Below are 25,970 nucleotides of genomic sequence, written 5' to 3'. Positions count from 1 at the left end.
CTTTGATAGACTTTCTCATGACCACCCAGTTCACACAGTGTTCACATATCTATAAAGATTTTCTATATAATATAATATAATATAATATAATATAATATAATGTAATATTCAACTGTGAGTCAAGGCCTTGAGAAAAGATCTTTACACTCCCTTTTCACAAACTGTGAATGATAAAAAAAAATAAAAAAAACATTAATATAGGCCATTTATAACAATATTCTGTATTCTTACTTTGGCATTAAATTACAGAAAACCAGTTAACACTGCTGTGAGGGTTTGTAAAACAGTGAAAATGTGTCATCTTTCTCTCCTCTGGCCAACACAATCAATTTCTCCATATTTTTTGTCCCTATTTTGGAAAGTCATACACTATGCATTGTTTCTTTTGCTATTGGGGAAAATGTGTATGCAAAAATTATGTTTGTTAGTTTCCATCGTAGTTTACCCAACTGACAACGTCTGCTTCTGAGAACCCCGGAAATGTGAAATATAGGTCCATTCAGCAGCTTTTTCCATTGATATCAAAATTTTACTTGGAAAAAAGGATCCTACAATTATTCTGGGACAATGATAAAAAAAAAAAAAAAAAAAAAAAAAACATTTTTTTGAGGAGTTGGTAAAGTTTCTAATGTGTCCTACAAGTATTATTATTATCATTTATTATACAACTCCTGGGAAATAAAAGTGCCAGAAGTAGAAAAAACACCCCAATGAAACATTTAATAAGCACATCCATCCTAAATTGTGCTTTCCTAAATTGACTATTTGGGAATAGGCCTATTTGTTGGGAATACTTTACATTTATAATATGTAAAGATACAACAGTTTTGCATTCACATACCTGAAATCACAATGAAATTCATCAGTTTGAATTGTGAACTGTAAATCTGTAAGGATTGCCAAATAATTCTGAGCTCTATACTGTAAATGTACATACTTTATGAATATTGTTTGAGATACAGTGTTATATAAAAAAATTCTTTACTTTAAAACCTAGTTTGTTTTTTTACAATACCATTGTCATGTTACAAAACCTTTAGAATCAATGGCAATGTTTTTAAACATAATTAATGCAGAAACAGCAAGTGAATACATTTGCATCAACTATATATAAACAGTCATTTATATTGCTGTGTTAGGCCTTCATACTGGTGAAAGGGCTGGGCGATAAAACGATAACGATAATTATCGCGATATAATTTTTCTCGATAAAACGATATCAAGAGGTCGATAAATGTTCGATAATGTGTATGCGCCAAAAGCGGAACGAAACTCATTTGAACCGCGCGCCTCACGGACTGTTTATCCGCTCGGATCAAAGTCCAAACGGCAGCGCGAGCTCACTAGAGTAGACGCGTTTACTCTGATCGGCCTCGCTCACGAGATCCAGTGAGAAGCGCTTGAATTCAGCGAAGAACACACACGTCTCAGTGATTTAAACCAGTTTAAAGGCAGATGAAACCGCGCTGACGAACAGGAGAAACACTGTGATACAGTCAGAATATGAACTGATACTGAATCCATTTACCATGGATTTACTGTAAGGTTAGCCTAGTAATATTAACTGCACCATGAAATGTGGGATATACACTCACCGGCCACTTTATTAGGTACCCCATGCTAGTAACGGGTTGGACCCCCTTTTGCCTTCAGAACTGCCTCAATTCTTCGTGGCATAGATTCAACAAGGTGCTGGAAGCATTCCTCAGGGAGTTTGGTCCATATTGACATGATGGCATCACACAGTTGCCGCAGATTTGTCGGCTGCACATCCATGATGCGAATCTCCCGTTCCACCACATCCCAAAGATGCTCTATTGGGTTGAGATCTGGTGACTGTGGAGGCCATTTTAGTACAGTGAACTCATTGTCATGTTCAAGAAACCAATTTGAAATGATTAGAGCTTTGTGACATGGTGGAAGTAGCCATCAGAGGATGGGTACATGGTGGCCATAAAGGGATGGACATGGTCAGAAACAATGCTCAGGTAGGCCGTGGCATTTAAACGATGCCCAATTGGCACTAAGGGGCCTAAAGTGTGCCAGGAAAACATCCCCCACACCATTACACCACCACCACCAGCCTGCACAGTGGTAACAAGGCATGATGGTTCCATGTTCTCATTCTGTTTACGCCAAATTCTGACTCTACCATCTGAATGTCTCAACAGAAATCGAGACTCATCAGACCAGGCAACATTTTTCCAGTCTTCAACTGTTCAATTTTGGTGAGCTCTTGCAAATTGTAGCCTCTTTTTCCTATTTGTAGTGGAGATGAGTGGTACCCGGTGGAGTCTTCTGCTGTTGTAGCCCATCCGCCTCAAGGTTGTGCGTGTTGTGGCTTCACAAATGCTTTGCTGCATACCTCGGTTGTAACGAGTGGTTATTTCAGTCACTGTTGCCCTTCTATCAGCTCGAACCAGTCTGGCCATTCTCCTCTGACCTCTGGCATCAACAAGGCATTTCCGCCCACAGAACTGCCGCTCACTGGATGTTTTTTCTTTTTCGGACCATTCTCTGTAAACCCTAGAGATGGTTGTGCGTGAAAATCCCAGTAGATTAGCAGTTTCTGAAATACTCAGACCAGCCCTTCTGGCACCAACAATCATGCCACGTTCAAAGTCACTCAAATCAACTTTCTTCCCCATACTGATGCTCGGTTTGAACTGCAGGAGATTGTCTTGACCATGTCTACATGCCTAAATGCACTGAGTTGCCGCCATGTGATTGGCTGCTTAGAAATTAAGTGTTAACGAGCAGTTGGACAGGTGTACCTAATAAAGTGGCCGGTGAGTGTACACACTGAATTGTATTATATTATTAATGTAGACAATGTTTTAAATGACTAATGGAATATAATTACAGTATTTAATAATGTATTTAGGCTACTTTTGTCATACAAATACCATAGAAACCATAAAGTTACATTTTGCCATGATAGTGAGGTGCTATAAGTTAGGCTATGCCTGGTTTTATCTGTGGTTATCATGATCTAAATGCATGATACTGGATAACCAATGGTTCATTTTAATAAAACTCAAACAGTCAGAATATTACATTTTACCAAATAAAAATGTGGTCGTTAATTTTTTTTTTTTTAAACATGTTACTGTTTTTGTTAATGAACATAAATTGAACAGAGTAGTATTAGCTTGAGTTAGGATGCAGATTTACTGTCAACTCACTGTCAAATATGCATTTCGAGACAAAACATGTAATTTGAATATTGCAGCCTGCACTGCAAACTGTGCTGAAGAAATATTTTTCTATTCAGATATTTATTTTGTTAAGGAAAAATGACAAATGTTTGAATGTTCTACCTCAGATTTGTGAAATGTTCACCTGTTTGGCAAGTGTTTGTCATGATATGTTCTGACAATAAAGAGTTAAAACCACAATTAATGCTCTGGTTTATACAACTTTCACTTAGGAGCAAAAATCTGCCTTTAAACTTGAAAGAAATAAAGATTTGACATTTATCGTGATAATTATCGATATCGACTGATATAAAAAAAAATATCGTGATAATTTTTTTGGGCCATATCGCCCAGCCCCATTGCCTCTATGTAGGTTGACAGGACAAAGTTAGGTCAGTCAACATAAAGGGCTCTGACCTTGTACCTCTCACACCATTGGAAAATACTGCTCATTGTAACAATCATTACACATACACATGTGGGTGTCATTTCAGAGTTACTGTCTCTGGTTTACGCCTTGTTTGGGTTCATTTTATAGCATGTGTGGTCAGACTGGACCAACTGGCAATATATTGGAGCAACACATATGCAGCAATGAGACAGACAAACATAGTAAATTACTAAACCACAAGAGCAGGAAAATCTGTTTCGAATTATTGTTGAACAGTGTAAACAGTCATGTCCAGCATGGTGCTGTAAATAAATCCGGACTTGCCCCACCTTAAGTCAATTACCGGTAAATTAAAATTTGGTACAACAGAAACAGTTCTGCTATTTGTAGTCCATTAAATTATGCTCACTGAGCCACTCCGCTAGAATTTTTATTAGCTTTTTACTCATTTAACTGATTTATTTACATGTCAATGCAATTTACTCTTTAATGTACTAAAATAAAATAAAAGAATACAAAATATTAAACTATTTTAATTGGCTTTGTGTACAGTGTTTTAAGGTCAAAAAGGATCTTCTCAAGAGTTCACCCCAAAAATTAAAAAATTCTATCATTATACTCCCCTTCATGTTGTCAGAAACCTGCTTGATTTTCTTTCTTCTGTGAAGCACAAAAGAAGATATTTTGAAGAATGTTTCAGCCGTATATGATGTACCATTAAAGTCCGTTGCACCTCATTGACTTTCAATGGACAAACAATCTTGTTTTGTGCTCCACAGCACAGAACAAGGAATGACATGAGGGTGAGTAAAATTAATTTGGGGGTAGATTATCCCTTTAAGCAGTGCTTTTGATTTGGAATGAAAAAGAAGATAATTACAAAATCATTAATGATATACAATATAATATACAACGTATTGTGATGAATATTGGTGCAGTCTCAGTTGATATATTGAGCGCCACCATGTGGGATGATCTCTGAAACACCCCATCCAATCACATTCCCGCGGCCATCACAGGATCCGTCGTGATTGGCGTACTCTTTAATCCTCTCTGCTTCCAGCACATGGTCCCACATGTTAACCCCTGTCATTTTCCCAGTGAAGGCAACCGATGAGTCCAGATCTCTGTAGATACCCGACCGGCTGCGCTCTTGCCCGAGCAGAAAGAACCCATCACCGGACAATACGTTCCCCTCGGCTACTCCAGGCTCTCTGGCAACGTTCTCTCCATTTACCCACAAAGTGGCCAGCCCCTGCTCTGAGCTCCAAGCTGCACAGAAGTGTCCCCACTGCCCATCTGTTACTGCGCCGTGAGCTTCCACTAGATGGGTCTCACCGCCCACCGTGAGGAGCACCGAGCGCCTTGCCATGAGAAGCTGGAGCTCATGAGGTTTTTTCTTGGTTCCGTAAGAGAAAAGCACTGTTTTATTTAGAGACTGTGTCACTTTGGCCCACAGACAGATGGTGAATGATTGTAGGGACATGGACATGGAGGGTGTTACTTCTGCAAAGATGTGCTTGGAGCGCATTGGGAATAATAAAGCCATTTCACAGCCTTAAAAAAGAGAATGAGAGTTAGCATAAAAGTCAAGATCAATTATTGCATTAAATCAGCATACAAATACTGACAGGTATTCAGGGCCACAGAAATTAAATATTACAGATTTTAGGCTATTAAATATAGGCAACACACTGCCGGACCGGTCAAAAGTTTGGAATCATGATTTTTTTAGTGGTTTTGAAGATAAATTAATCATTTCAGTTAATAATGTTTATATTTTTATCAATGTTTACAATGTTTTTGCTGCTTATTATTTGTGTGATATATTTTTTTCAGGATTTCAGAAAGTTCAAAAGAACAGCATTTATTTGAAATGGAAGTCTTTTGTAGCATTATAAATGTCTTTACTGTCACTTCTGAACAATTTTATCCACCCTATAACATGTATAAGGGTTTCCGCAAATATATTAAGCTGCAAAAACTGTTTTCAACATTGATAATAATAAGAAATGTTTCTTCAGCAGCAAATCAGCATATTAGAATGATTTCTGAAGAATCTTGTGACACTGAAGACTGGTAATGGCTGTTGAAAATTATTTTTCATCACAATACATTTTAAAAATAATATTAAAATTAGAAAACAGTCATTTTAAATTGCAATAATATTTTACATTATTAACTGTATTTGTCTGTCTGCCCTGTCTGTTCCCTATGCCCTAAACCAAATTGCCCTTTGCGGATTAGCAACCCGTAGTAAATTAAAATAATAAACAGTGAAATCATCATGAATTTGTTTTCGTAGTTGAAACATCTACCTGAGGGCAGATAGCGGTGTGCCGTTGCTCTTTGGAAAAGGGCCAGCTGGGCATGTACCCTTTGGAGATCTACAGCGGTGGCCATTAGCGCTCTCTCCAGTTTCCCGCTATCTCCATTGCTTGCTTCTTGTTCCTTTGGATAAGCGGAGAATGACTTCATGGCCACTTGTCCCAGACCTGAGTTGCTCTCCAGTTTGGTGAGACGGGAGGCCTGGTTCCTGCTGAACTGAATGAGCTGCTGCAACGTCTCATTGTTTTGGGCTTGATACATATCTGCAACCTCTCTGAGCTGCTTTATGGCTTGGTTCAGATTGCGGTTCATCTGTTCACTTATACATTTGCAGGTGTTTTCTGAAGCTTGGACGCACGCTTTGTTGTTGTTAAGCTTATGGAGCTCCTTCCATATGGTGTCCATCTCTGCCTTAACCATGTCTTCAGTCTGCTGCATGAGCATGTCTTGCTTCATCTGAGAGTCCTCCAGCATGATGAAAAGTTTGTCCCAGCGTGAGAGGTCTTGAGGCGGACAGGGAATTTGCGTAGGTCCAGCTGTAAAAAAAGAGCATGATTTTTACTGCTCTGTGTTTGTGTATTTGACCGAAAAGGTAACATCATGTAATAATTCTAAACAAAATGTACTTTTATTTAAATACATTTTTTTGTCATGTTTTATTCTTCCTATAGGGCCACAGATGAAGGTTTTGTTGCAGGCTCAAGAACTGCTAAATGCAGCTTTGCTTATTCCTCAGCACCTAACCTAAATAACAGAGACAAGTTCTCTGAAAATGAATAACCTTATGCTCATAAGCATCCTCTGGTTAATAAGTTCAAGCTCCAGGCTTGGGTTTGCTGGAGAGAGCGTCAGTGGAAAGGTATGTAAATGTCAAATGTCATGAAACCTACCAACACTTTTGCTTTTTTAAAAGCTGTCATGACTCGTGACACATTATGCATATCACTGTGCATTACTAATACAGATGAATTATTCAAATACATTTGGGTTGTTGACATAAAACAATTTTAGAATGTTGCCTGCATGGTGTGAAATGCCACATCTAAAACTATAACAACAGTATTTTGCTACATAATTTGACAGGTTATATGGAATATTTGTGGTTTTAATTTTAAGTTGGAACTCTGTAAGATCATTAAAACTTGTGAAAAGCAAAAATGTTTACAATCTACTACATAAAATATTTGTACTTTTAATATTAAGTTGTCACACTTCAAGACCATTTAAAATGGATGGGTTTCATAACAAGAAACGATGACCAGATATAGCACCAAATGTAGCCTTTATACATTATCAATAATAACTTGAATATATATATGTGTTTGTTCACCTACCCATTTAATACTCAATATTGCTGTTAGTTTCATATTAAAGTAATTTGCCATGCTGTCAGTTATTTTAAGTCAAATGAGAATCTAAATTTCAGTACAAAAAAACCCATTTATAAATAAAAATGAAGAGACTTCTGGAGTAAAAAAAAAACTTACTTTGCAGGCGGTCACCATTGGAGATTTCGTTATAGTAGGAATCAGAGTACTCCTCTCCATAATCATAACCAAACACATTCCCACTCAAAAAGCAGGGCAGACAGAGGGCCAACACGGCCCCGGGCGCGTACATTCTGATGTTAATGCTGGTGTGTATGTTAGTCTGTCTCTGCATGTAATCAGATTATTTTGAAGTAAATCAGATGTTCCACAGCTACTAAGATCCCTTGTGGGGGGGTTTTCTTCCCTGTGTTGTAACTCAGCCACCGTGCCTCATGTGCCTGGAAGCCCACTGAGTGTGCATGAGTCTGAGCAAGCTCTTTTAAACAGCACTCAGAGCAGGGCTGTCACACTGTGAGTAATGCTTTGTTGGAGGTGGGCAGCATTTATGATGTATTCAAATGTCATGGTCTCTACCGCTGTTTGGGCAAGAAATTGTCATGGGGGTGTGGAAAGGAAAATAGGAAAGGGGTTGGGTCTCCCCAAATGAGAATTCTGCCTCAAGTCAAAGTGGATAGAGAGATTTGGACAAAAAAGATGTTTGATGTTATGGGAGTAGCTATAGTAACTCCAGAGGGAGCTTTCATTGTCCATGACAGTGAAACCAGCAATAAGAAAGATATGAATTGAGAAGGAACTTGTAGATAACATTACGAGTTAACTTCTGGATTCATATCTTTCTTATTGCTGTTCAACACATGAATGTGCTAGTTCCACTTTTGTCTCTTAAAGGGAAAGTTCACCCACAAATGAGAATTCTGTCATTTTGTCACCCTCATGTCGTTCCAAACCTGTATGACTTTCTTTCTTCTGCAGAACCATGTGCAGAAATAGGATATTTTTAAGAATATTGCAACTCTCCATACAATGAAGATCAGTTCAACAAACACCATGAGACATTTTTGTGTTGCACAGATGAAAGAAAGCCATACAGGTTTGGAACAACTATATAGGGTTGTAAATGATGAATAAATGACAGAATGGTCATTTTTGGGTAAACTATTCTTTTCATATTCTGAGGTTTCAGCTCTGAATATTAACAGGTTGTGTAAATATTAACTGTGGGTGCATTAGACTAGAGCATCAACTCTTTGCTGATTGAAGTTTAACTCATTTGTCAGATTGAAGAGGACTTGGGAATTCAATTACGCAACACAATTTTGAATTAATTGTGTCAAGACCTATATTCATAAATTACCAGCAGATCTTCAGGGAGGCGCAGGACAAACAAAGATTGTGTAATGTGTACTGCTCGGAAACGTGACTAGGAGATACAAACGCAGGCTTTATCGAGTGCAATCCATAATCGTAATCCATTTAACATGCATAAGGTCAAAACCACCAGGTAAACAATCTAGATACAGACAAAAGTCCAAGGCACAGGCAAACAGGGCAATCCAGGGAGACAAGCAGAAGAACAAGACCATGACAATGTAAGCAGAAATAGCATTATGAAATGCAGTGTAACACAAACATGCAGCAAGATTTCAAAAAGAATGACTGAACACACAGAACGAGATAATAATACACAGGTGACAGGAATCAGAACATAATGAGTCCAGGCAATGAATCATGGCAAATGCAGTTCATGATACAATCAAGCAGACAGGACAAGTGCCCTCTGGTGGCTATCATCTGCACTCCAGCTGACAGGTGTGACATAGTCCCCCTTTAAGGAGCGGCTTTCACATAAATCCAGGAGAGAGGTGGCACGGAGGCGGAACCGGGGGAGGGATGGAGGGCCAGGTCCATGGACAGGAAACAAGACTTGGAACTGAGACGGATCATGGAACCGGGAGAGCAGGTGACCAGGGCAAATCATGCAAAGCAGGTGGCCAGGGCGGAGCCGGCAGGACTGAAGATATCACAGCGACCATGATATGGCTGGAGACTCTGGTGTGGCGGCCATGGCGGCTGAAGACTCTGGTGTCCATGACGGCTGAAGACTCTGCCATGACGGCCATGACGGCTGAAGGCTCTGGCGTGACGGCCATGACGGCTGAAGGCTCTGGCGTGACGGCCATGACGGCTGAAGGCTCTGGCGTGACGGCCATGACGGCTGAAGGCTCTGGCGTGACGGCCATGATGGCTAAAAACTCTGGCATGACGGCCATGATGGCTGAAGGCTCTGGTGTGACGACCATGACAGCTGAAGGCTCTGGTGTGACGACCATGACGGCTGAAGACTCTGGTGTGACGACCATGACGGCTGAAGGCTCTAGTGTGACGACCATGACGGCTGAAGGCTCTGGCATGACGGCCATGACGGCTGAAGACTCTGGCATGACGGCCATGACGGCTGAAGGCTCTGGTGTGACGACCATGACGGCTGAAGGCTCTGGTGTGACGGCCATGACGGCTGAAGACTCTGGTGTGACGGCCATGATGGCTGAAGGCTCTGGTGTGACGACCATGACGGCTGAAGGCTCTGGTGTGACAGCCATGACGGCTGAAGGCTCTGGCATGACGGCCATGACGGCTGAAGGCTCTGGTGTGACGGCCATGATGGCTGAAGGCTCTGGTGTGACGGCCATGATGGCTGAAGGCTCTGGTGTGACGGCCATGACGGCTGAAAGCTCTGGCATGACGGCCATGATGGCTGAAGGCTCTGGTGTGACGGCCATGACGGCTGAAGGCTCTGGTGTGACGGCCATGACGGCTGAAAGCTCTGGCATGACGGCCATGATGGCTGAAGGCTCTGGTGTGACGGCCATGACGGCTGAAAGCTCTGGCATGACGGCCATGATGGCTGAAGGCTCTGGTGTGACGGCCATGACGGCTGAAGGCTCTGGTGTGACGGCTGAAGACTCTGGTGTGACGACCATGACGGCTGAAGACTCTGGTGTGACGACCATGACGGCTGAAGACTCTGGTGTGACGACCATGACGGCTGAAGACTCTGGTGTGACGACCATGACGGCTGAAGGCTCTGGTGTGACGACCATGACGGCTGAAGACTCTGGTGTGACGACCATGACAGCTGAAGGCTCTGGTGTGACGGCCATGACGGCTGAAGGCATGGCATGACGGCTGAAGGCTCTGGCATGACGGCCATGACGGCTGAAGACTCTGGCATGACGGCCGAAGACTCTGGTGTGACGACCATGACGGCTGAAGGCTCTGACGTGGTGGCCATTTTGTGACGAGGCTCTGGCGGGTGCGACATGATGACTGAGGATTCTAAACTTGGGATTACCGGACTCAGAAGTGTTGTGAGCATTGGACTTAAGAACATCAGACAAGGAATTGCTGAACACCGTGTTGTGCAGCTCTATGGCCAAAAAAAAGTGTTTAGGGGAAGGGTCCTCCTCCTTTCATCCACCGTGAAAGAGGAACCATGTGTATGTGTAACCTCAATACATTTTGAAGGAACAGACTGAACACTTGAAGTCGAAGGATTGTGGCTTGAACACTTGAAGTTGATTATTTTTCCAGCATAAATATATATATATTTCAGATCAATCAAACCAGAGCAGTTTTAAACTAATGCTCCACCCACTGCTTATGTTATGAGTGGAGATTTTTTTTTAGAAACACAGCCAAATAATTTACTGACAACATCTGTTAAATACTCCTTGTCTGGGGCGTGTCTATAGTTTCCAATAGGCTTTTATGAAAGTGACAGAAATAGCATTGTTATGTAGATTAAGTGTTTGTCGGCTCTTGTGCTGTGCACATGCGTTAATCATTATCACGTTCTTAGAGTTTTTCTCCAAAAGTGCAACTTATTCTTGTATATTACTATGTTAAAAAACTGAACATAATACTTTAGCACACTGAAAATAATTTATTTTTGCAGAACAGGTTTTACTGTTAACTTGCAGTCAAAATTTCTGAGAAGGCATTACAAATATGACAGCTGTATTTGGTTCCCAATTTTAAATGATATTCTGTTAGAACATCATTTTAGCTCTGTTGATATTGAAGAAACATATAAACAAACCCATTAGAAAGCACTTGCTTTTCCTTATATACACAATGTGCTCAGTTGTTGTCCTTGGCCCACAATTGTAATTCCTCAACCTTAAGTAAATAAAAGTGTAAAACAGTACTAAAATGGGCGGCTCTATCTTTGCAGATTTTTACTCTCAGACAACAGCATAAAAAATTCCAAAAGACAGAAATTCTGAGAATCAATCATTAACTAAACATCTGTGAAATCTCTCCCCCAGTGATTTATCATCTTCTACAGAGCAGTAGTTTCATTCCATTCTGTTTGTTTGTGGGGGTTTTACAGACACACCACATACTATATTGTGTTACATAGAAACAGAAATCAGTGATCACGTGTGATTTTGTTCCAAACCGATAGTTAAGCAATCGGTTCACAAAACAGAGGAGCCTCCGTCAGAACAAAATTGAGAACATGTGGAGATGGAAATATTTGGAGAATTAGGCCCAGCATGAACCAGTTAACACCAGCTCTGGACTGTTTCTATAAATGGGTTTTAGATTATGAGGTATATGAACTGAACTTTCTTCAGGTGTCCTATGACACCTAGTCTCAATAAAGCAATGCAGCTGGTGCAGACTAGGTCAATAGCTGCACAACAAGGCACCTGTATACCATACCAGAGGGGATATAATATATTTACACTTGAGTAAAACCCACCTTTGCTTCCCTCCACTGACACACATTATAGAATGGAAAATGACCTCAGGCCTAGCACCGTCTGAACAGCGTTGAGGAGAGAGGTGAGAGGTTGAGAATGTGTCAAACAACAGCAGTTTGTATGTTTGCCATCAGCTGCCAGGTCTCTTTGGCCCTGCTGTATGTCACAGCCACAGGCTTTGGCAAATCAGCATGTTAAGAAAATATAGCTGGCTTTGATTTCTAAAAGGAACAAAGTTGGTTCTCACTAGCGTACAAGCAGCCAATCAAATCTGCGTGAGGTAAAGCTGGGCGGAGACTTCAGAGAACAAAAACATTCATTACCATTCCTCAGGTAATGAACATGTTCGCCATGAAGTCAGACACAGAAACATGCTGATTTATGTCACCTGGTTGTCCATGCCAAACTCGCTACGGGGCAACAACTTTTTCTCCAATCTCGGGGGGCTACTTCAAAACTGCCTCATAAAGCGGGGTATTGTTCAGGTTTAACTGTGCAGTACTGCTGATGACATTTCCTTCCTGTGGACTAGGGTTTTAGATATTTGACTCAAGAATGTCTTGTTCATAATGATGGCTCCTGGGTCAATGAAGCTCCTGCACTGTGAAATGAAGGACTCATAGAGAATTCAGCATGTAGGCATGATATCATTTTTGGTTTCAAACATCAAATTTGAATTTCATAATTTATGTTAGATATAGAAGTATTAAATTGTCAATACACCCTATAGCAAAGTGTTCACCCCTCTGAACCTGTGAGGTGAAACATTTCAGCTCTCTTACCAGATCCCAATAGTGCCATTCAAGCCAGCAGATCTGGAATACATTATAAATCCCCCCAGTCACTGACAGAAAGGATGAATAATTACCTGATTAAAATGTCTCAGTGACTGATTTATGCAAAAAGAAGCTGCAAGATGTTCCTCCCCTGGGACATGAGGTTTATTCAGTGCTATCAGCTGCCAGTAATACATTGTATGTATGAGAGAATATGACACTTTGCACTTGCAAGGCTGACACGCAAAGTAATTTAAATGGCTGTCCAACTGAGCTAATTTTCTGTATTTTAAAGTGAAAGCCATAACATAGTATAGTCACAAACATGTATCAAACTGCATTTATAAGCAATGGGGATGGTTCTTAAATTAAATAAGTTATCTCTTTTGAGCATGTGGTGTACCCTTTTATACAACAGAAATGTATTTACATTGCCATGCTAGCATGCATAGAAACTTTGCAAACCTCATGAGATGTAAGTCTAAACAGTGAAACATTTCAAAATAATGCATATAGGCCTACTTGTAATGCTGGCACCTTTATTTTTCCTTCTATATTTGCAATATCAGAATTGTTCATAGGCATTCAATGACATTTTAATTCATAAAAGAAGAAGAAACAGGCTTTTTAAAGTACTAGAACTGCTACTGCAGCAGCAGGATATTTTGTCTACAGTATGTCTTGTTTACTGTTGCTCTCAGTAACTTGGGACATGCATTTCGCAAAAACAACCACAAGCGAGAAAAACCTGTGAAAACACATTGATTTAAAAAATATATATGATTTACTGTTTGCTGGTAGTGACATCAAAATGTTATTTTCACTTGGACTGAGAAAATAGCGTTTTGCACAACTTCTCTACAAAAAAAATATGACTATAGCTCTAAACTATTTAATAGTAGATTTATGAGAAAACTGCTGTAACAAGTCCAAGAGATCAAAGAATTTAATCCATCTTTTAAAAATTATTTGTTTATCAAAATAGTGGCACAACTTAATGTCTTGTATACTTCAATTTTTTTTAGACACATAAGGGTTTTAGTTGGCAGAGGTGAGGGGCATGCAAGCAAATGCAACGAGGTCAAAATGAGTATCAATGACAGCTGGCATCTCTCCTACTTCCTGCCTGATGCACAGTAAAGACCAAGACCAAGATCCTTTACCCTTTTAGCAAATATCCAAATAACCAGAACATTGCTAATGAAGACATTAAAGTGGAACAAAAGGTAATCACAGCTTTAACATATACCAAACCAGCACACAATCAAATAGAAACAGAAAAAACAAACAAAATATTAATATGTGCCAATGCAAATGTAAAGAGGACTATTGTACTTTATTGCACTGTTGTAGGCATTAAAGACCCACCAGAGGTCAGATTTTTTTTATCCTGGGTTCCATAACTAATTCCGCCAATTCCACTAATTCCACCAATTGATATGAAGAGGGGAGCACAAGATTTCCTGAAGTCAACAACCATCTTTTTATGTCTTGTTGACCAGGTGTCAAGCATATCACATCCTCTCTGTGAGCTGTCTCATCATTTCTGTAATGAACCCCCTCACTGTGGTGTACTGTAGGTCTCAAATATGATGATGTGATTACTTTGGCACTTGGCAACAGTTGTGGACTATAGCACACCCCCGTGGGAACCTGGTGCACAGAGTGCCAGTGCATGAAATCCAGTCATGCACTTTGTGTTCTATCCAATCCATCTATCTTTCAGCCGCGGCTCGTCTGTATGGGCAGGTGGGCCAGAGCTTAACCAAAATATTCATCCAAACATATACACTGAATAAATAATAAATGTGTTCAGCATTCTGTAACAAATTGTATTTGTTTTAAGTAGTAAAGTAAGCAGGATGTATTAAAATGTAGCGCATGGATTCGGCAGGCATGTATTTATGATACGCGGGGCATCCTGTCTCGGAGTCCTCCCTATACAGCGCAGATTTCCAATGTAAATCTGTGGTGAAAAATGGAACTGCAGCGCGCTCTCACAGAGAGACATTGGGGCAGATTTCAGGCTGCCCCGCTTATTTTCAATTGACATTACCTCGCTCCAGAACAAGACGCTATCATCAGTCCGCTTCAGCTATGTGTCTGTATCAGGTCAGTAACTAGTGGCATGTCTGTCCTACAGTCTATGGTGGAGTAGCGTATCAAATTAATGAAAGTATAAAACCCTTTAGTTTAAACGTGCTCATGTGAATAATCTTTATATACAGTAGTTATGTTGTGTTACATATATATGGGCCATTCTACAGAATTGGTTCAAAGTCAGAGTTGGAAACGTCTTTTTCCACAAATTTTGTATGTATGCAAATTGTATAATATCCAAGGTACACATTTCTATTGTGCAGTTAATTATCATATCGTATTTTCAGAAAGTTTTGGAAAATTTTTTCTCTCCCCAAATTTGTCACTACCGAAACACAATAATAAATAATTTAATAAGAAGGCTTATATTGACCTATTAATATTTTGATTACATCTACCTTTTAAATATATTTTCTGCTATTTAAAAAAAAAGTTTCACAGGTAAATCAATAACAATTACAATTTTAACAATATTTCAAGTGTAATTTATAAGATGTGTTGTATTTTGAACCCAATCTTTCTTTGTAAAAGTCATTAAGTTAATCATACTGATTTCAAAGTTAAAGATTCATTAGTTTGAATATACATTGAACCAAACACTATAATAAAATCTTAGTTGATAATTCAGTATACTTTATTTTAGACAAAACATCCTTGTTTTGGTCGTGACGGCACATTTTCTGTATACAGTGACAGTAATGTTTTGGTAGTGACCACATCACATTACAGAATTTTAACTTGCATAAACACTACTAAAACATAATTATTTACATAACTGTACAAATATTTAGTTTATTTCCCCCAAATAAATTATTATGTGTTCCCTTTTGTCACTACCAAAACAATGATGGCATGTTTCGGTCATGACTGTTTCGGTAGTGACAATTTAAGATACTTTTGAGCCTAGTTCAAAGATGCTAATCAGCACATGGTTAACTAGCACAGTTCTGAACAGTTGTACACACACACAAAAACTAAATTTTATCGAATAACACAAAAAAAAACATGATGTCACAACCGAAACTTTACCACATGTTTCGGTAGTGACTGTTTCGGTATTGACAATTTAAGATACTTTTGAGCCTAGTTCAAAGATGATAGCCAACACATACCTAGCACAGTTCTGAACAGTTGGGCACACATAAAAACAACATTTTATGGAATTACACCCAAAAAAGTTTGCTTAGCTGCAGAAAAAAAGGTGTTTGGTTGTGAGGTCCCTTAAAGTTACACACAGATTTTCAGACTTTTGAACATTTCCCTCAAAATGATGGTACCTATCTATAATGAAAGAGAGGCTATGAGAGAATATTTATACACACGAGAATATTTCCTGATCAAAAAGGTAGGGGTATGGTTAAAATCAGTCTCAGCCAATGGACTAAAACTCACAATGTTTTGGTAGTGACATGCGGGACACATTTTTTTACATAAAGTTTCATGATTTAAATAAAATATAAAATAAATGTTGTTTTTTTTACTTTACTTTTTAAAAAAAATCAAAAAGATATTTTTAAAAACAACAATGGAATTAAAAAAATAATAATATTTCAATATCATTTTCACAAGTTGAAATTTAGGGGTTAGGCCTATTCGGTAAATCTACCTCCCAATTGAAAGTACCCAATAAATGATGATTTTATATATATTAAGCTTACTTAGGCTATATTTGAAATATTATTGTGGGATTCAATAGATAATAGAAGGATCTTAGTAAACATCTAAAATTATGTTTACCCAATATGCTAGAGAAAGTTTTAACCTCCTAAGATTTAAAGGCATCTCCCCTACTTCTACTTGCAGCGCTGGGATATGTGATGTTTGGAAGGCTCCACTACACAGCCGGAGAGCTTTGGCCTGCACCCTGTCCAATTCAGCTAATGTAGTTTTTGCTGCTGTTTTGTATACTGAACATCCATAGTCAAACACTGATTATTGCAATATAAATTCTTTTCAAAGAAGAGCCTCACACCCCCCAGCTATACCATGAGAGACACTTCAAAAGATTGATTGCTTTCTTAAGTAAGTTTACTATCAAACCACACACACCAAGATATCTTAAGTCATTGACCTGTTTGAGAGATTGTCCATATATCTTAAGATCTGTTGTGGGTTTTACCCTTTTCTTAGAAAAACAGATGAATTGCGTTTTTTCCACTGAAAGGTGGAACCCCCATTCTACTGACCATTTTCCAACCTGACTAATTGCTGTTTGCATCCTTTGCTGTAAATTGTCAATATTACGTCCCCACAATGCTCCATCATCTGCATATAATGCCCTGTTTATCCTTTGGTTCACTCCATTAAACACATCATTAATCATTATATTAAACAAAATTGGACTGCATACACTAACTTGTGGGGTGCCATTTTCTATTGTGTATGTGCTTGATGACTCTGACCCTATCCTGACCTCTATGGTTCTACCCTTTAAAAAATCTTTGATCCAGTTGAACATTTTACCACCTATTTCCATTTTATTCAACTTCATTAAAAGTCCTTCTTTCCACAGCATGTCATAAGCCTTCTCTATATCAAAAAAGGTTGCCAAAACAGATTCTTTGTTAACTTGTGCTTTACGTATCTCATTCTCTAGGCAGAGACTACAGGGTCCATAGTTGTTCTTCCATTACAGAAACCACTCTGGTATGGTGTGATCAGCCCTCTGCTTTCTAATTTGTACCCTAACCTTTTAGTAATCATCCTCTCCATTAGTTTACATATGCTAGACGTTAAAGCTATTGGTCTGTAGCTTTTGACATTCGTTTTATCCTTTCCTGGTTTCACACAGCGAACTAATACGATATCGCGGTATTCTACGGGATTTCACAATTCCAACGGAACCATCGAACCATTGACGTCACTTCCGTTGTTGTATTGCGTCAGTTACGAAACGTTGCCATTTCCGCCTGGCAGACGAAAGGTCTACGTTTTACCATACCGATTTACTCCATCAAAATGTCTCTGGGCGTGTTATCTCCTCATTTGAACACTCCACCAAATAACCAAGGCATACTTATCGGCGATAAAGTGTATTCGGAGGTGTTTCTGGCCATCGATAGCTCGATAATACCCGATGAAAGATTCTCCACGACTCCGTCCATGCTCGATGGCCTCGACCATGAGACTGAAACAGATCTGCGGATTCTGGGCTGCGAACTCATCCAGTCTGCCGGGATTCTTCTGCGTCTGCCACAGGTCACTGTCTAACTATGTTTATATATATGAATTAATTTCTTTAGTTCGAATTCTAATTACCCAAATGTGTAAGACGATGCACTTAGCACAGCTAGCTAACTTAGCCGTAACCGGCACATTGAAACCGGCGGCCTTTTGTCTGGCGGCGAGATGATTAACGTTAGATAATGCCAGCCAGGCCGTGCAATGTATTTTGTGATGTCGTTTAAAACAGATTATTTGTTGTTATACAACAAGTTTTGCTTTACTGTAGGTAAAGTGGATTACAAGTCGTTAATGTATTATTTGGTATTTTGATTAGGTGGCGATGGCGACAGGACAAGTCCTTTTTCAACGATTCTTTTACTCGAAGTCCTACATCAAACACAGCTTTGAGGTAAGTCAGAAATACAAAAAATGTGTAAGCCGATTCGAAGCAAGTCGTGAAAATAACTAGTGTGGTTTCACTTTAAAACAGATTGTTGCCATGGCCTGTGTGAATTTGGCGTCAAAGATTGAGGAATCGCCGAGACGAGTGAGGGATGTGATCAACGTTTTCCATCACTTGAAACAAGGAAAGGGCAAAAGGTAAGTCGATCCTGTTTTTTTATTCTTGGTTAAGCTGTTAAGTATTTAGCGAATTGTTTATGATAGTTTTTTTTAATAGATGTGTAGCCGTTTTATTTACCATTAAATCCGAAAATGTTTATTAGATACAAGCTGTCATTTCATATCCCTCAAATACTTGTGTGTTGTATTAATAATTGGATTGGACATTAAATTACGATCTGTTTGTTTGAAACCATTTTGAGGATATTTAATTTTTGCTGCTTGAATTAGAGACATTTTGCGTCATAAACAAGTATAATCTTCAAAGAGAGTATGATATAAAGCAGAGAATGTGGGTGCCATGAAATGTTTTTTTTTTTTTTAAATGTCTAACATTAATCTACATGAGCCCGTTTACTTTGTGTTCTACCAGAAGCAGCCCTCTTGTCCTTGATCAAAATTACATTAACACCAAGAACCAAGTGATTAAATCAGAACGCCGTATCCTTAAAGAGTTGGGCTTCTGTGTTCACGTCAAACATCCACACAAGGTGAGTTTCTTTCTAAAATTCCAGTTTTGTTGCTATCAATTCTCTTATATGAAAATCCTGATAGTGTCCATAATTCAAATAATTAATTTAAAATTTTCGACTATTGCAGATCATTGTCATGTACCTACAAGTGCTTGAATGTGAGAAGAATCAGATGCTGGTTCAAACAGCATGGTAAGTGTGCTTTTGTCCTTGAAGCTCATGAAAATGCACTTCAAATTATGACTTGAAAATTTTTCCCCTTATAGAGGAGACATTGGATCAGGTTTATGGTTGGACTCGTGCTGTGTTTCCACTAGTAGCTGTCATTATTTGCTGTTAAGAGCTTGAACTTGTGAAAGAGCTTGCTACTTAGGCATCAACAGGACTTAGTGGAAACACTGCATTATAAAGTATGAATTGCATTGTAGCTTGGTATACCTAAAGGTAAGATAGGCTCACATTATTCTGGCATCCCCCCTTTGTTTTTGTAATAAAAATGCAGGATTAATCAGTAGGTCATGCATTATTGACTTGTTGCACATCATTGAGGTTATGGCTTATGGAGAGCTCTGTTTAACTTTGTCCTTTCTCTACTCTTTGATTAAAGGGTAGCCCATGGTGGTAAGTGTCACAGAAAACACCCGAACTCCTCAGGCACAAGACCCAGGAACCCCTCCCACCTTATTGGCTGGCCTTTTCGAGGCTGCCAGCCAATCCAGTGAGAGCTCTCAGCGGAGGTTGGCTTTGCTGGGGGGTCCAGGATTTGCTTTTTTCTTTTTCTTCTAAAAAGTGCTAGTAGTTAGTTGTGCACTTTTGGATCTATAAATACAAATGATTTTTTTTAGCAGTGAAAACAGTGTTACTTTTTTTTCCTCATATGAATCATGTTCATGTGAATTTTGTCACAGTAAGTTGTCCCCTGATATCCTCCGTGAAGTGATCCTTGCCTCTCCTCACACCTTTTTTGATATGGGGTTTGAAAAGTTTCGATTTCGCCAAACATGCACGTTTGTTTGAGCATGTTGCTTTAGTTTTGTGATTTGAGATGTTTTATTGCTCAAATTTAAGATTACACTATTGCCTCCATGGCTACATTTAAAAAAAAAAAGTGAGGGAAAGGACATAAAGTTAAGAGTCTCCAGAATAAGCCATAGAGAGAGAGAGAGAGAGAGTATGGCAGGTCTTGCATAGGTGTTTCTTCATGTTTTGCAGGAACTATATGAATGATGCCCTCAGAACCAATGCGTTTGTGCGGTTTGAACCTGAGACCATTGCGTGTGCCTGTATTTACCTCGCTGCTCGAGTGTTACAGGTATGTCCTTGACTTTATTCATCTTCATTCTTTCTATTTCTTTATTAAAAGTTTTTTGTATTTCCACAGATTCCCCTTCCTTCCAAACCACACTGGTATCTTCTTTTCGGTGCTACTAAGGAGAACATCAAAGAAATATGTATTAGCACGATGAAGCTTTATTCTAGGGAAAAGGTAACTTAAGTTTAATCAACTTACAGATTTGTATTATATTGACTATCTTGATTTTTCTTAGATGCTGTTGTTAATACTCAATCCATCTTTCAGCCTATCAGTGAACAGCTTGAAAAACAGGTGGAAAAGAGGAAGGTGGCCCTGGAGGAGGCAAGACTAAAAGCCAAAGGACAGAATCCCAATGTCACACCAGCTCTCGCTGCCATTGGTGGATTTTCCCCAGCATCAAAACCCTGTAAGTTTGTGTTTCTGTTTGCAGGGTTCGTACAAGGTGCTTAAAGTGCTTGAAGTACTTGAATTTGACTTTTTGAAATTTAAGTCCTGGAAAACCCTTGAAAACAGTCATATTTTTGAAGAGGTACTTGAAAAGTGCTTGTATTATACCGAGCTCATTTAGTTCGTAAAAATGCTCCGATACCAATTACCGATAGGCCTACCAGCCAGCGTGTGTATAGTAACGCATAGCTGTGGTGCGCGAGCTGATCATCAGAGAAAACCGCGCGCGCAGTGGATTGAGCGCGCAGCAGCAGACACGTGAGCTGGTCGAGCACATCTCTTTAAACAGACATCAGTGGAAGGTTTGTAGTTTAGTCGGATGTCAATGGCAAATAAAATAAAACAAGCATGTAGTAGCTTATTATTAACGTTAACTGACGAGAGACAGCGCAGTTCTGTTGAATGCTCTTGATTGCTAAATCGTTCACTCAGCACGTGTTATTTGGATGACAACTAAATCAAGTAAAGTAAAACATGACCTGTTACCTGATTTATGTATAACGAGTGATTCCCTACATTATTACTGGACGTTTGCAGTCAATAAGTTTCATGAACGCAAACATCCAAAGCGCGCACTCAGAAACCAGCGTTTCAGCGCGCGGATACTGAATTGAATTGTCTTTCACGTCTTGTGCTTGTGCAGAGGAATTCACACAAAATGATGTAAAAATGCCCATATTTGCGAGTATCCTAGTAAACAAAGTCAGGTATATCAAATGAACGTAGCCATGGGGTCCGTGCGTTCGGTCTTAAAGGGGCAGCACTTCAATAAACCCACTGCTGTTTTAATGTTAATCAAACAATGAATGGACAAATTACTCACTGCTCTTGACTAAATAGTCTACCCTTTTCAACTTTCAAAAGATCCATCTATATTTAATTTATCCAGTAATTTGTAGCCTTTCTTTGTTCTGTTGTATTTATTTGTAAGTTGATTATTCGTTCTTATTTTGTTGAACCATCCTTTCAATGGTTAAGGCGATTTCCCATGCCTGACAGCGCTGGTCAATGGATTCACCTCTCTGAATTGAAACATCAATAAGTACAAATAATAATCAAGATATTGTTTGATAAGTGCCGATTGAAGTCCTTGAAATCCAAAAAAGTAGTGCTTGGAAAGTCCTGGAATTTCATTTGACAGAGTCTGTACGAACCCTGTGTTTGCCTTTTATTATGCCGGGTACAAGCTGCACAATTTTCAAAGTCGTCGGATCGCTGTTCTTCTCACACTATACAACTGTCTGCGGTACCATTTAGTTGCTGTTGTGTGCACATTACACAACAGATAGGCGACAGGGGGTCATACATTACACAGCATTTCAATAGGAAGAATCGCTGACAACTGTCTGGTCTACAAAATACGTTTCACAACCAAACGCGCAAGAAGTGATAGAGGAAATAACGTAAGATCATGCGTGAGACAGGAGTTCTTGCGTGAGGCTGATTTCTTGTTCAAATTATGCACGCAAGAAGCTTGTGATTCATGTTGTCTGCGTTGATTCATGGATCGGTAACTTCGCTTTTAATTGATTACATACAGTTTTAAGTACTTCAGTATCTCAGAAAAAAGTCTATCTTTTAATAATTAAGCTATTAAAGACAAGTGAACAGTCAGTAATAAAATAAGAACAAATAAACAAATTGCAAGCATAGATAAATACTATATAACAAAGTTGTAAAGGAAGGTCTAACAGGTACTCAGTAGTACTCAGGTATAGAAATGTAATCACTAAATATCTAAAATAACACTATCGTGTTCTCTGTATAAATTAAATATAGATTCATCTTTGTTAAAGATGTTTTGTTTGGTTAACATTAATGACTAGGGCTGTGCGGTTTTTCCAACGATGATGAAAACAAGATAATCAAGGTATTGCCTAAATGTCAGAATTAGTACAATAACTACATCATGAAAAATACTAATACTGAACATGTTATTGCATTATCGTGAGTCATATTTTTCCCTTACGAATATTAACCATGGTTTTATTATAGTAAAAGTAGTGACCACGTTTTTTTGGTGGATTGATTACCATTTGTATAACCAGAGTTTTACTTCAAATTCCATGGTTAAACTATGGATAGTATAGCAAAACCGTGGTTAATTTGTGGTTACCATGGTTTAACTATAGTAACCATAAGCCATTTTTGTAAGGGTTGTGTTATTGTCTGCCCTAGCCCGCTCTAAACCTATTATAAAATGATGTGAATATTTTCTGCTAAATTACTACTGTAACTTTACAATAGATAATGATGTCCTTTGTACAGTATTTTACTGCTAACAGTTGCTAGCAGTTTAATGCTTAACCAAGTAAACAAAAACAAAACTAGCCTATTTTACAATTACAGATGAAACTGACCTGCACTTGAAGTCCTGAACAGGTCAGTAGTTTTGCCTCTCTGCTCCACCTAGGCGCTTCCACTCCATTCTCAAGTCTCTCGCATTGATTACTCTAATCGAAACCGTTTGGCAGAGGCGAATCGCATTGCCAGTCCAGACTAAGTAAAATGTCCATCGAATGCGCTCGTCGGAACTAGTAGGTCATCCGGGGACTTTAAGCCTACTGTTTTCAAATACTATGAATCTGGACATACTACTATGTTGGCATACTGGTTTTCGCATGCTATATAGTAGGGTAGTATTCGATTTTGGATGCAGCGATGGGCATCTGTGCTTCTCACTGATCACCTCTTTGATAATACACAATACGGGATCGTCACTCACGTGAACAACACCAATTTGCCTCTGATTTTTACAAAACTGTCAGTGAGTAAAAATCAGGGCTTAAATCGTGCAGTGTACCCAGCATTACTGATTTAAGCTTTCTGCAAGTACTTGTTAATTCACAGGCATCTAAAAATGTTTTCTTTTCCAGCTTCTCCGAGAGAAGTGAAGGTGGAAGAAAAATCGCCAAACTCTAAACTAGTACAGGGGTCTGAGAACAGACAATTGTTTGCCAAAAGCCCATTGAATGGGTAAGTGTTTTAATATAAACCACCCATATCAAGTACAGCTAAAATTATATTTATTTATTTTTAACACTGCATTTGGCCTGGGTGGTATGTCTGTATGAATTATACTAGCATATCTGTGACGGTTAAACAAAATCATTAAGTATTCCTGTTCTTTAACTGAAGTGTTATGTCATTTCATGTAAAGCTGTTTCTATACTGATGCCAAATTTAATCTTTAATAAATAATTTTACCTTCTGGGAGTCAATCATGGAAAATAATAAATATAAATAATAATAATAAATAATAAAATAATAAATTGAGGTCCCTTTTTTGGTTGTTTATTGCTGCGATTTTTCAACAAAAGCAAATATTTTGCACTTAAGCAAAAAAGTTTTTTTTAACTCTCTTTTTTATGTAATTTTATGTGCTTTTTCAGTTTTTTAAAAATATTTATTTTTAAATAGTTGTATTTAGTGTTCTATTTGAATTTTGAGTAATTTTTGTATTTAAACTTATTTTACTTCAGATAGTTGCCCTGTCAACATTTCTAATTTTCATTTAAGTTTGTTTTTCATCCATTTCATTTAATCCTATTTAACACACAATTTCTAATAGTTTTAGGTAGCAAAAACAACACTGTTCTGCCCCTGTTTTGCTGTACTGTACTATATTGTTTACCATTTTTTGTTTTATTTCTTTATGTAGCAGCATGAAAAAGGAGAGAAAAGTGTATCAGAATGGCAAGAACCATAGCCGGTCTCGCTCAAGATCACGGTCTCAGTCTCGTTCTCCACACCGACAGTAAGTTACAACATGCAGTTTCACTTCATTAAGGGATATTTTACACCTGTACACAGGATGATTTTTTTTTTAAAACCAACTTTCATTTTCTGCTGCCGACATGTTTTTTTTATCCTTAGTCGGAGGAGCCACTCAGGAACGTACAGCTCTCACAGCAGCCACAGCCCATCTCCACGGCAACACAAAGGTCGCAGAGTTTCGCCAGTTACGCAACTCAGGACGGAGCGAGAAAGAAAGAGCGAGTCTAGACGGCATGGCAACAAAAGGAGGAGATCACGGAGCAGAACTCGCAGCACTTCTCGCGAAAGAGGCCGTGACCGCGACTATGTGAAACACAAGCATGATCGCGCCACCAGTCACCACTGGGACCATCGCGAACGTGAACGGGACCGCTCGCATGATCACGGAAGAAGCAAACACCAGAGCAGGTCACATTCTGGACACAGCAGACACAGTAAATGAGACACCCGGCACTGCTGAATGAAACAGAGAACTGTGATGGCACTGGACAACAGGACTATTAGATTGGAAAAATGCTTGCTTCAACACACTTTTCCAAGAGTTAAGCTTAAGAAGTGGATGTTTTCTCGATGTTTTTGTTCTTGCATCTCTGACAGACTCGTAGAGTTGATTTAAGCAAGGTAGTGGTGCCTTTTTATGTATTGTGTTTTACCGTAAACTTGAAAGTGAACAACAGACTGCTAAAAATCTGCCTAAATCAGGGATCACATTTGCACAGGAAGGAGCAGTCCTGAGTCCTGTGTATGTTAAATATTTTTCAAATGCACAACTGTGTTTGTGCACTGTACATATAAAGCTTATTTTTATGATGTCATGAAGACTTTGTATTCATCTCTTCACAAAATAAAAATGTTATAAAAATAATTTTAGTTTGTTGTTTGTAATGAATTACTTCAAACTAATGAAATGGAATTGAATCTAACACTTATTGGATCTTTTTACAAAAGTATTGGTAAAATAAAACCTGTTAACCAGTGTAACATCTCTTATCTAGACCATGTAGCAGAATCAATGGTAACTACATTAAAGTTAAAATCATTAATCCATTTGGTATGATAATGTGAACTATTTAGGTTAATTTATGAATATATTGTTGTTAAATTGTATTCATTTGTAATAGCTTTAACTCTCATCAAAGTCGTGATGTAACGCAAGTACTGACAGATTCGTTCTTCCATATTGTGTCGTACATCTGAGTGAAATAGATGATCATAAAAAGAAAAAATGTTGCGTGGACACTCGGTTCTATCAATCGGTTGGTAATTGAATGGAATTATAT

At 38.7% G+C, this 25,970-nt stretch overlaps 2 protein-coding genes across 2 annotated transcripts; one reads left to right on the top strand and one right to left on the bottom strand.

Annotated features, from left to right (window-relative positions):
- Window positions 1-3,715: 3,715 nt before the first annotated feature.
- ptx3b (pentraxin 3, long b) lies at window positions 3,716-7,707 on the bottom strand. Its single transcript, XM_056236458.1, has 3 exons — window positions 7,404-7,707; window positions 5,907-6,452; window positions 3,716-5,145 (listed from the first exon to the last, which is right to left on the bottom strand). The coding sequence occupies exons 1-3, from the start codon at window positions 7,576-7,578 to the stop codon at window positions 4,529-4,531; spliced, it is 1,338 nt and encodes a 445-aa protein (XP_056092433.1). The 5' UTR covers window positions 7,579-7,707; the 3' UTR covers window positions 3,716-4,528.
- Window positions 7,708-17,772: 10,065 nt separating this feature from the next.
- On the top strand, window positions 17,773-25,553 carry ccnl1b (cyclin L1b). Its single transcript, XM_056236408.1, has 11 exons — window positions 17,773-18,090; window positions 18,392-18,466; window positions 18,548-18,657; window positions 19,052-19,169; window positions 19,279-19,343; window positions 20,364-20,463; window positions 20,533-20,637; window positions 20,731-20,872; window positions 23,790-23,889; window positions 24,575-24,670; window positions 24,790-25,553. Exons 1-11 carry the CDS (start codon window positions 17,851-17,853, stop codon window positions 25,130-25,132), a joined length of 1,494 nt encoding a protein of 497 aa, XP_056092383.1. The 5' UTR covers window positions 17,773-17,850; the 3' UTR covers window positions 25,133-25,553.
- Window positions 25,554-25,970: the final 417 nt, after the last annotated feature.

This window comes from Rhinichthys klamathensis, unplaced genomic scaffold (genome assembly GCF_029890125.1).
Source record: "Rhinichthys klamathensis goyatoka isolate OS25496 unplaced genomic scaffold, OSU_Roscu_1.1 h1tg000446l_1, whole genome shotgun sequence".
Classification (NCBI taxonomy): Eukaryota; Metazoa; Chordata; class Actinopteri; order Cypriniformes; family Leuciscidae; genus Rhinichthys; species Rhinichthys klamathensis.
The sequence above is the reverse complement of the archived record's forward strand: the minus strand, read 5'-3'. Positions and strand labels throughout refer to the sequence as shown.